Genomic DNA, 11,615 nt, shown 5'->3' with positions numbered 1-11,615 from the left:
CCATCACCACCTCCACCATCACCACACCACCTCCACCTCCATCACCACCTCCACCTCCATCACCACCACCATCACCATCACCACCTCCATCACCACCTCCACCTCCATCACCACCTCCATCACCATCACTACCACCATCACCATCACCACCTCCATCACCACCTCCACCTCCATCACTACCACCATCACCACCTCCACCTCCATCATCACCACCATCACCATCACCACCTCCATCACCCCTCCACCTCCATCACCACCTCCATCACCATCACTACCACCATCACCACCTCCACCTTCACCACACCACCTTCATCACCATCACTACCACCATCACCATCACCACCACCATCACCACCTCCATCACCATCACTACCACCACCTCCATCATCACCTCCATCACCATCACCACCTCCATCACCCCTCCACCTCCATCACCACCACCATAACCATCACCACCTCCACCACCACCTCCATCACCATCACCACCACCATCACCATCTCCACCATCACCACACCACCTCCACCACCACCACTACCACCATCACCACCACCATTACCACCTCCACCTCCATCACCACCTCCATCACCACCTCCACCTCCATCACCACCTCCACCATTACCACCACCACCACCATCACCACCTCCACCATTACCACCACCACCATTACCACCTCCACCTCCATCACCACCTCCATCACCACCTCCATCACTACCACCATCACCATCACCACCTCCATCACCACCTCCACCTCCATCACCACCTCCACCATTACCACCACCACCATCACCACCTCCACCACCATCACTGCCCTCACCGCCATCACCACCTTCATCACCATCCCTGCCTCCATCATCACCATCACCGCCTCCATCACCATCATTGCCATAAACCTTGCCAGCATTTTCACCCTAACAAATGGAGCAGGTTAGCTATAGAACCTAAGGTTTATGCAGGGTTTGGGGGGTTTGGGGGGGTCATGGGGTGGGTCTTGAACTCTGGGCCTGGGCACTGTCCCTGAACTTTTCAACTCAAGGCTATTGCTCTGCCACTTGAGCCACACCTCCACTTATAGCTTTTGCTAGTTAATTGGAGTTGCGTCTTAGGGAACGTTCCTTTCCTGGCTGGCTTTGAACTGCAATGCTCAGCTCTCAGCCTCCTGAGTAGTTAGGATGACAGGCGAGAGCCACCAGCCCCACCCTCCCTCTTTCTCAGGAGTTTCAGTGTTGAGTGTGCGGGCCCAGTGACCAGGAGCATATTGGATGGAGGTAGCTGTACCCACACTCTCCTGTGTTCTAGGAAAAGGTTTAAAAAAAGAGGCTAGCAAATTGGGAACTATTCAGGGTCTGGCTGAATGCTTAGGCAATTTCTCTCGCAATTGCACCAGTGTGAAAGCAGAAGCGAGAGGAAGCTGTACCTGAAGCTTACTCTCTCCTGTGGTCAAACAGTAGACTTGCGAATAAAACAAGCTTTAGGAGGAGACAGTGTAAGACTGGGTTAGCAATCCCCAGCGATGTAATAGGTTGGGAGTTTTGTGGAATAAAATGGTATATTCTAGAGTTAAGTGAGAATGTGGTTCTACATAAACCAAAAGTTCCATCCCACCGCTCAATGCTGAGCACAGTCCCCCGTTGCCACCACCAGAGCTACAAGATCAACCTGCCCCCACAACCTGTCATTTCACTGGATTAGACTTCGCTCAATCAACAATGTTACAGTAGCATTTCTAGAAATTTCTCAGCCAGTGACTCACACTTGTCATCCTAACTACTCAGGAGGCTGAGATCTGAGGATTACAGTTCAAAGCCAGCCAGGGCAGGAAAGTCCAAGACTCCAAAATTAACCACCAAAAAGCCTGCAGTGAAGGTATGGCTCAAGCAGTAAAGTGCCAATCTTGAGGGGGAAAAAAAAAGCACAGGGAACAATGCCTGGGCCCTGAGTTCAAGCCCCAGTACCAACAGCAAAAAAAAAAAAAAAACAAGATCATGAATACTAGATCAGATTGATTTCATTCAGAACCTCATTCATTTGAGTTCAACCCAGCTGTGATGCAGGACAAAAGATTTTACATTGCAATCAGGTTCCTGGATGGAAGGAGGTCACGGCAAGGCTCATGTAGCCCAATAATGAGTGAGAATGAAGAAGCAGGTTTTGACTTGTCTAGAAAGTCGCTCGTCTTGCTCAAGCACTCTGGCTAAGTCTTGTACAAGACACACATTTCTGGTTCTAAGAAAATGCTGAACCATTTCTGTGTAAAACTGGATACCAGGCAGGTACCAGTAGCTCACATCTGTAATTCCAGCTATGCAGGAGGCTGAGATCTGAGGATGACAAATCAAAGTCAGCCTGGGCAGGACTATCTGTGAGACTCTTATCTCCAATGAACCGCCAAAAAGCTGAAAGTGGAGGTGTGGCTGAAGGGCTAGAGCATCAGCCTTGAAAAACGCTAAGAGAAAGCACTCAGGCCCTGAGTTCAAGCCTCAGTACTTGCACCAAAAACAGGAAGAAAAAAAGAACTGAGGGTAATGATGTTAAGATTTTCCATACAAGAAAAAACAATGGTTTTTCAATGTCTTAGAAGCACACGCTCCCTTCTCCCAGATCCAAGCTGACAAGTGTGGGCCAGGCCAGGCAGGGGCAGGTGCATCTGAGGACTCTGGGAGGAATTGTGCAGGATTCTCTCCTTGGACACCTGAGGGGCCCTTAGCATTGTCACTATGTGAATGGGCTCCATGTCCTCCACAAGCAACAGCAGCAATATCTGCCTCTCTGTCTCTCTGGCTCAGTCTCCACTCTCTCTCCTTCATAACTTCCCACATAGCAGCAATCAGCAAAGTCCTTGGCCTTCCATTCTGTGTCACTAAACTCCATGAGGATTAACTCACTTTGCAACTGGCTGACATTTTTCTGGAAGGTCTTTTTTTCCCTTTTTGTTTCCCACGTGACCGTGTTTAGGTGAAGTCTGGCTGAGTGGCTTTTGTCAATGCAGTGACAAAATGAAGACGGATTTTGGAAACCAGCGCTTCTTCATACCACCACCCCACAGCAGTGCCAGAGTTTGCCATTGGATTGATCCATTGATTTGAGTCACAGGGCCCCGGGGCTTAGAACTTGAGGTTGAACTTGATCTTGAAGGGGTAAAGGCCAGAGACCCATCCATGTCTCCCAGAGACTTGAAGGAAAGGGGAAAGAGACAGTCCTGGAATAAAGAAGCCCACTTTCATTCTCATTGCTTTTATTTTGTTTTGTGCAGGTCCTAGAGCTTGGACTCAGGGCTTTTTGGCTCAAGGCTGGTGCTCTACCACTTGAGCCATAGCTCCACTTCTGGCTTTTTGCTGGTTCATTGGAGATAAAGAGTCTCGTGGATTTTTTTCTACTCTGGCTGGCTTTCAACTGTGAGCCTCAAGATCTCAATCCACTGAGTAGCTAGGATGACAGGCATGAGCTACCGTGCCCAGCTGGTTCTCTAGCTGAACAAAAAGCACTCTGTTCAACATTCACTTTAAATTCTTAGAAAAAGAAGCTTTGGAATAGAATCTTGTCTTAGTTTTTAAGCCATGAGCCCCCAAGGTGTTGAAGAGAGGAGGAGGAGGAGGAGAAAGAGGAGGAGGAGAAGGAGGAAGGGGAGGAGGAGGAGGGGGAGGAGGAGGAGGAGGAGGAGGAGTCGTCGTCTTTGTCGTCTGCACATGCGTCTGCACATGCGCCAGGCAGGGCCTTTGATCTACCTTGTGCTGCCCACAGCCTAGCCTGCAGCCACCGCGTCACCCATGCTTCCAGGCAATGCATGAGAGAGGCAAACACAGAATGTCACTTTTTTTGGGGGGGGGAGGGGAGATGAGAAGGGGGAAGGCCAGTCCTGGGGCTTGAACTCAGGCCTGGGCACTGTCCCTGAGCTCTTCAGCTCAAGGCTAGCACTCTACCACTTGAGCCACAGCACCACTTTCAGCTTTTTTTTTTTTTAATGACTCATTGAAGTCTCATGAACTTTCCTGCCTGAGCTGGCTTTGAACTGTGATTCTCAGATCTCAACCTCCTGAGTAGCTAGGATGACAGGTGTGCACCACCAGCGCCTGGCTAAAGAATGTTTTTTTTTTTTTTTCATGCAATTTGTCCGTGCTTTCCAGTGCTGGGATTCTCAGAGCTGTGGATAAGTGGTTTTCTCCCATCTCCTCCTCCTTCCCCCTCTGCCATTACTGGGGTTTTGAATTCAGAGCCTGGGCACTGGCCCTGAGTTGTTGGGGAGGTGGGTTGTTTGGGTTTTTGTTTTGCTCAAGACTGTGACTCTACCATAAGAGCCACAACTCCATTTCTGGACTTTTTGTGGTAGTTCACTGGAGATAGGAGTCCCACAAACATTGTCTGCCTGGGCTGGCTTTGAACCACAATCCTCCTATCTCAGCCTCCTGAGTAGCTAGGATGACAGATGTGAGCCATTAACACCACACTGTCCTTTTCCATTCTGTTTTGTGATGAGACATGCCTGAAACGCACTCAGCACAGGGCCCTGAGACCCGAGGGGGCCAAGGGAGGCCACAGCAGTGCTAGCCCTCAGGAGGGGCTGCCGCCCTAGCCATGTCCTCACCGTGGGTCTGGGCCTCCCTGGCCTTCCTGAGCCTCTGAGCATCAGGTTGTATTGTTTGGCAACACAAAAGCATGGAAGAGCTGCCTTGGGCCTTAGGCCAGGCTGTGCTCTATACAGGATAAGCTAGCAGAGTGGCCGGCATCCCTAGGTCCAGTCCAGTGCCACGGTCCAGGCTGCCTCCAGCACCCTGGCTGGTGGTGCGCATGCACCACCTGCAGTACTGTGCCAGCTGGCACCCTGGCATCTTCATCGACCACACACAGGGTGACTTGCGGACAATGGAAATTGACTTCTGGTCGTGCTAGGAAGTCAGAGGTGAACTGGGGGTCTGGTCTGGGCGTGCGTACCGGGCTACAGAGCGCCTTCCTGCCATGTTCTCCCGCGAGAGGGGCCAGGGCTGCTCCAGGGTCTGTGTAAGCTTTGGAATTGTTTTAAATTATCTTTCAGGGCCGCTGTGCACAGGGTTTCAATTCAGCATGAGTTGATGAGCACAGAGCATCTCACTCTACCGTCGGCTCTTCCCCAAGTCACAGGGCTCCATCTTCACACATGCACATAGACTATGACCATCGCTCTGCCCCTCCTCTCTTCTGCCTCCCTCCCGTCATTCACACTGCTCATTCACCAGTCGATGACAGTGTGTTACACGCACACGGCCTTGTATGTCCTCGCAATTTATTTAGATCTGACCTCAACATGAAAGAAACACGTGCCTTTGTCTCTCAGCCTGACATATATCACATTAAAATTTTCCCAGATCCACCCATTTGCCAGCAAATGGCGTTATTTTTCCAGATGGATGATCAGGTACATGTGTACATATGAAACAATATATATAAAAACCAAGGTAGACATCGCTGAGTATCCACACTTAGTTTTTATTAGCCACCAATACAAGGAGACACATCTAAGCCAGGAAGGCCAGACCCTGGTCCCTGCGTGGCTCACTGGGCTGCTCCTGGGGAGGGCCTGGTTCCCATAGCAACCGAGTCCAGTGGGAGGAGCTCCATGCTTCCCTACCTGCCCCAATGCTCCACATCCTGGAGCAGAGGAGGAATCCATGTGGCCCTGGGACCCCAAGGATCTGTTCTTCCTACCACCCAGGCCACTGGCCTCCCCATGGCTACTCCTCTGCCGACTGCTAATATTTCCGTGTGTGTGTGTGTGTGTGTGTGCACACGCACGTGTGCATGCCATGTGCACACCTATACTGGGGCTTGAACGCAGGGCCTCATGCTCTTGCTTGGCTTTTTTTAAATCAAGGCAGGGGCTATACCACTTGAGCCACACCTCCACTTCTGGCTTTTTGCTGGGTAATTGGGAGATAAGAGTCTCATGGACTTTTCTGCAGGGGCTGGCTTTGAATGGTGATCCTCAGATCTCAGCTGAGTGGCTGGGATTACAGGTGTGAGTTCCAGCCCCAGCTTACGGCTGTCTTTGTGGTCGATGTTGCAGACACAATGTAATCAGATGCCTGAAGGCGAGTGGGGTGCAGGGGCCAGACGTGTGTGTGGACTGCCAGTGCTCTTCTGGCAGCTGTGTATGTACTGGGTCACACACCAGCCCTGGCGGTGGGAGGATGCAGGGCACAGGGGCTCTGGCACAGAGCCACCAGCTACGAATGGACTGCCTTGTGGATGGGTCGTTTTTCTGTGAAGAAACTTTTGAGCAGCAGGACCTGACTGAAGCTGACCACAAACAGGGCAATGGTCTCGCCGACTGACCAGTAAGAGACGCGGCTGTTCAGGTCCTCAGCCCGGGCCCGGTCCTGGGCCTCCCGCAGGCGGTAATGGGTCTGGGAGTCGATAACCGTCTTCAGGGCCTCGTGAATGGTGACACACGCTGACTCCATCTGTACGGGGGACAGGCGCAGTCACAGTGCTCAGAGACAGGCAGGGCAGAGCCCAGCAAGCCACCCACGTGCTGGTCCCATCCTGCAGGTGCTACCTGGGACACCCTACTAATGCAGCACCTGCTCTGATTTAATCCTTGAGGTAACCATGCAAAAGGAAGGGCGAAACACTGGCTTAACCACACAGGAAGGAGGACAGAGATTCCGAAATGGACTCAAAGCCTGGGGCCTGTCATCCTAGCTACTCAAGAGGCTGAGTTCTGAAGATGGAGGTTTGAAATCAGCCCAGGCAAGGAAGTCTGTGAGACTCTTACCTCCAATGAACCACCAGAAAACTAGAAGCAGAGCTGTGGCTCAAAGTAGTAGAACACTAGCATTGAGCAAGAGTTCAGGGACAGCACCCAGGCCCCGAGTTCAAGCCCCATCACACACACACACACACACAGGCCCCGAGTTCAAGCCCCATCACACACACACACACACACACACACACACACACACACACACACACACACACACACGGACAAGTAATCGCAAGAACCAATTTTCCTGACATCAGAAAACTGATCTCCAAGGGGACCTTCACATGCCAGTTTGTGGTGCCCAGTACCAGGACAGACCACTCCACACAAACCTCTGGGGCCAGGCACCATGGTGGCAGTTACAGGCTTGTTCCTCCTTTGCCTTGGTGACGCTTCCAGAGTGGACCTGACAGCCACGTCCACTGTTTAGGTGGACTGGGTGAAGTAGCCTGGTAGGGAACCAAGAACCTAACTACACTAACCCGCGTCCAAACTGACCCAGCCGCACTGCTAAAACTGCCCCGTATTCCTTCCCAGGTGTAGCCAGGACTCAGAGAGTGTGCCAGGTCCACTCAGCTCTGTCCCTACAGCAACCAGGAGACCTGCGGCAGCTCACAGATACTAAAGGTAGGAATGAGGGACTCAGAAACCTTTTAAAATTAGGTTATGGGGATTCCAAAGCATGCTTTGGGGTTTTTTTATAGCTCAAATAGCCACTAGCTCATTCTCCAAACTCACTCTTTCCTACCTTCTTTCCTTTCCTCCCTCTTTCTCCCTTATTTTTTAATGCTGGTACTGGGGCTTGAACTCAGAGCCAGGGCACTGTCCTTAGCTTTTTTGCTCAAGGCTGGTGCTCTGCCACTTGAGCAACAGCTCCACTTCTGGCTTTTGGGTGGTTATTGGAGGTGAGAGTTGCCTGAACTTTCCTGCCCCTGGCTAGCTTTGAACTGTGCATGATCCTCAGATCTCAGCCTCTAAGAAGCTAGGATTGCAGGTGTGAGCCACCAGTGCCTGGTGCCTGGCTCAAGAATGCCTTTATGGAAGATGGGCAGAAACAAAGATGTTCGGAAAGGCAGGAGAAGGAAACCTAAGCTCTTCCTCCCCACAAGAGAACCAAACTCCAACGTGCAGGCAGGATTTGGGAAACAGCACTACTGACCTAGTTCCTTGGGCTTTTTCCTGACCGATCCCCACACTGGTTCAAGGAAGTCCTTGGGGTCAAGCTTGCAAAATGTTATCGCACTGAGGCACTGTTTCATTAGCCCAAAAGAACTCTCCAGAGTTACAAAAGATCTTATATACAAACCCCACCCTCTGCTCAACCTGCTAAGGGCAATCAGCCAGGGCCCTGCAGTGCAGACTCCCAGAGTGGCCTTCTGCCACCAGGGCCTCTACCAGGCACAATGTGTTCATACAACGCAAACAGGGAAGTGAATTGCTGACTTAAGTTTGTATGTGTATATGTATCAGTACTGAGGCTTGAACTTGGCATCTTTTTTTGATGCCAGTCCTGGGGCTTGAACTCAAGGCCTAGGTACTACCCCTGAGCTTTTTCACTCCAGGCTGGAACTCTAGCACTGGAGCCACAGCTGTACTTCCAACTTTTTTTTTTTGGTGGTTCATCAGAGATAAAGTCTCACAGACTTTCCTGCCCAGGTTGGCTTCGATCCTCAGATCTCAGCCTCCTGGGATGATAGGCATGAGCCACTGGCACATGGCTCCCTTAATTTTAATGGACACGAATAGACAAGTGTAGCTGGTGTGTAAGTTATCAACAATGCAGCCGCATCCTGACTGCTCAGGATGGAGGGTAGGGTGGCTGTCAGGATCTCCTGACACCCCAAACCACAGAGCACAGAGCAGAGCACGTGGCCACCTTGGAGGGCAGCCAGGAGGGAACCTGCCCCCCACCCTGACACTCAAGACGCTGCCACTCAAGACGCTGCCACTCTGGTTTGGAACAAGTGCAGGCAGAGATGGTTGCTCCTGTCTTTCAAGTTTCTCTGGGAGGAGAACCAGGTCCTATGACAAACACTGCTGCATGTGGAAGGAAGTGCGAGCTTGAGAGGTGGGAGGGCAGACTGGAACAGGAGTCCAATCTTGTGAGACTGGGAACATAGCTCAAGTGGCAGAGCTCTTGCCTTGCAAACACAAGGCCCCAAGGTCAAATCCTAGTATTGCCAAAACTGAAATGAATGAACTATGAAAAAGGTGACTGTCCTACAAAATATGTCCACCCAGGACTGGCCCTGCCAGCCCTCAGTTCACCCAGATCTGCCACGTGACAACAGCTCACTAAGGGACTGTGAGCAGAACTGGCATGTGACTACGGCCCGGCAGTGTTAAGAAGTAGATGGGCCTTTCTCACATTTGCTTGTGTGTGCACCAGTACTGAGACTTGAACTCAGGACCTCATGCTCTTGCTTGGCTTTTCCACTCAAGGCTGGTTCTCTACTACTTGAGCTATAGCTTCACTTCCACCTTTTTTGCTGGTTAACTAGAGATAAGAGTCTCATGGATTTGTCCACTTGAGCTGGCTTTGAATGGCAATCCTCAGATCTCAGCCTCCAAAATTGCTGAGATGACAAAAGTGAGCCATTGGTACTAGGCTAATACCTTTCAAAGAGATGCTGTGACAAGGAAAGTAGAGGCTGGAATGCGGGATACTGCAGGGGGCAGGGTGAAGAAAAAGAAAGATGGAAGTAGATGGTGACCCTGCTCATTTGCTGATACAGAGGCAAGAAAAAAACTAGGTGGGGGGGCTACACACTGAGGTAGCCAGGGAGGCTCTCCACTCACCTGGGTGAGCGCGGTAACCTTGCTCCCCATGTCTGGGAGAATGGGGGGCTCATCCCCCACCTGAAAGTCGAAGTAGACGGTCTTGTGGGAGAAGGTGGAAAACTCATTACTGAAGCAAAACTGATAAACGCCCTTGATCTCGGTCCGGTACGTGAAGCTGTCGTACTGTTTCTTGGTCTCCCGGTAGAGAATGTTCCCTGCAGGGTCCTCCACGTAGCAATCCACATCGTAGTGGCCTCCAGTGATGACCTACCGGGGAACACACAGAACGTCCTGTCACCACAGGCAATGACATGCGCAACACGCTCAGCACGCAACACGCTCAGCACACGCCGTGGCCTGAGCCCCTAATACTCCTGCCCTGCAAGCTTCCACAACCTCCCAGGGCAGGGATACTGTCCACTTCGCTGGGCCTGAGCAGAGTCCAGGCCACAGCCACCCTGTGTGAAAGTGCCAGGGCTGAGATTTGAGTCCCTATGGGCTTGACTCCAGTTTTCACACACATTTTATAGCAGCGGAAACTGAGGTACCAGAGTTAAGAAAGTTGCCTAAGATAGTGAGGCCGACTTCACCTGAGGGTTGTTAGCTCCATTTTGCAAATAACTGGTTGCTCCGGGCTTGCTGAATAGGTCTAGTGACATTTAGTAAGGTTGGCAATCACTAGACACAAAAATGGCAGCATTCAGTAAAATTAGCCATGACTGGATAGTAGCACTTAGTAAAGTTAGCAATGATTGGATGCAAAAATAGTAGCAGTAAAGTCAGCAGTGATTATATTCAAAAGGAGGCACATATATATTGAGGTACTAGGAAGTGGCGCTGTGGCTCAAGTGGTAGAGCACTTGCCTTGAGCTGAAGAGCTCAGGGTCAGCGCCCAGGCCCAGAGTTCAAGCACCATAACCGACCAAAACAAAACAAAAAAGGTACTCACAGGGACTGATCAGGAATCATTCAGCCCCAACTCTAACAAGGAAAGTTAGATGACAGAGGGTAGAAATCACACCTGTGGTCAATGGCTGTGACCACGAACAAGTCAATGAAAGGACTAAAGGATACAGTTGTTGGGTACCGGTGGCTCACACTGACAATCCTACCTACTCAAAAGAGGCTGAGAGGTGAGGATCTTGGTTTAAAAACAGCCCCAACAGCAAAGTCCATGAGACTCTCATCTCCAATTAACCAACACAAAAACAGAAGTGGAGTTGGGGTTCGAGTGGTAAAGTCATCCTTGAACAGAGAAGCTAAGGGACAGCATCCAAGTCCTGAGTGAAAAGCCTCAGTATGTGTGTACTAGAGAGACAGACAGACAGAGACAGAGAGAGAGAGTGTTAATGCAGTTAACTGCTTCCAAACTTTGTGGAAAGCAGCAGGCAGGCATCTTGCTTGCTGCTGGGATGTTTAAAGCCGCAGTGGACAGCCCTGGCACAGGATGGTGGCAGTAACCACTGCCTCTCAGGCCCTCCAACCACATAATTATCACTGTTTCCTTACGGTGTTTCAGTTACCTGTGTTAACGCAGACACATGCACAATCTCCATGCTGTCCACACAGGTCACAAACCTGTATCTCTATTTCCCACGGAGCTGTTTCTGGGCACAAGCCTCCTTCTGCACCTCTCATGATGGAGGGGCCCATTGAGACAAGGTGTGCTCCAATGGCCCTCCAACCCCAGATCTGCCTGGGACCCACCCCAGACCTGAGTGCTGCTCCCAGCAACTGTGAGCCATGGGCACTGACCACGGAGAGGTTAGACGGGAGGCCAGGAGCTGGCTTTAGTGCACCATATGGCAAAAATCAAGTCTCACGGAAGCCGAGCTGTGTGGCTTGAGTGGTAGCTAACCTGAAGCACACAAACCTCAGGGACAGCGCCCAGGCCCCGAGTTCAAGCTGCAGGACCACAAAAAACAACCAAGTGTCTTCAGCACACCACCTGGGGGGCGGGTGGCCGGGTCTCAACAGACTGCACCGCCATCGAGAGCGCCTTTGCCACCCCAAATCCCACTCAAAACGTGGGGTTTGTAAAAGGAGGGGCGGGGAACAGCCGCAGTGGAGCCCCTGCGGGGCGGACATGCCGGGAGCGGG

At 51.3% G+C, this 11,615-nt stretch overlaps 1 protein-coding gene across 1 annotated transcript; it reads right to left on the bottom strand.

Moving 5' to 3' along the window:
* Nucleotides 1–5,931: 5,931 nt before the first annotated feature.
* Tmed3 (transmembrane emp24 protein transport domain containing 3) lies at nucleotides 5,932–10,174 on the bottom strand. The gene is made up of 3 exons (XM_013011812.1): nucleotides 10,106–10,174; nucleotides 9,534–9,782; nucleotides 5,932–6,432 (listed from the first exon to the last, which is right to left on the bottom strand). Exons 1-3 carry the CDS (start codon nucleotides 10,172–10,174, stop codon nucleotides 6,196–6,198), a joined length of 555 nt encoding a protein of 184 aa, XP_012867266.1. The 3' UTR covers nucleotides 5,932–6,195.
* Between the last annotated feature and the right edge of the window lie 1,441 nt (nucleotides 10,175–11,615).

Source organism: Dipodomys ordii, unplaced genomic scaffold, assembly GCF_000151885.1.
Source record: "Dipodomys ordii isolate 6190 unplaced genomic scaffold, Dord_2.0 Scaffold15, whole genome shotgun sequence".
Lineage (NCBI taxonomy): Eukaryota > Metazoa > Chordata > Mammalia > Rodentia > Heteromyidae > Dipodomys > Dipodomys ordii.
Note: the sequence above shows the minus strand (reverse complement) of the source record. Positions and strands in the feature narration are given on the sequence as shown.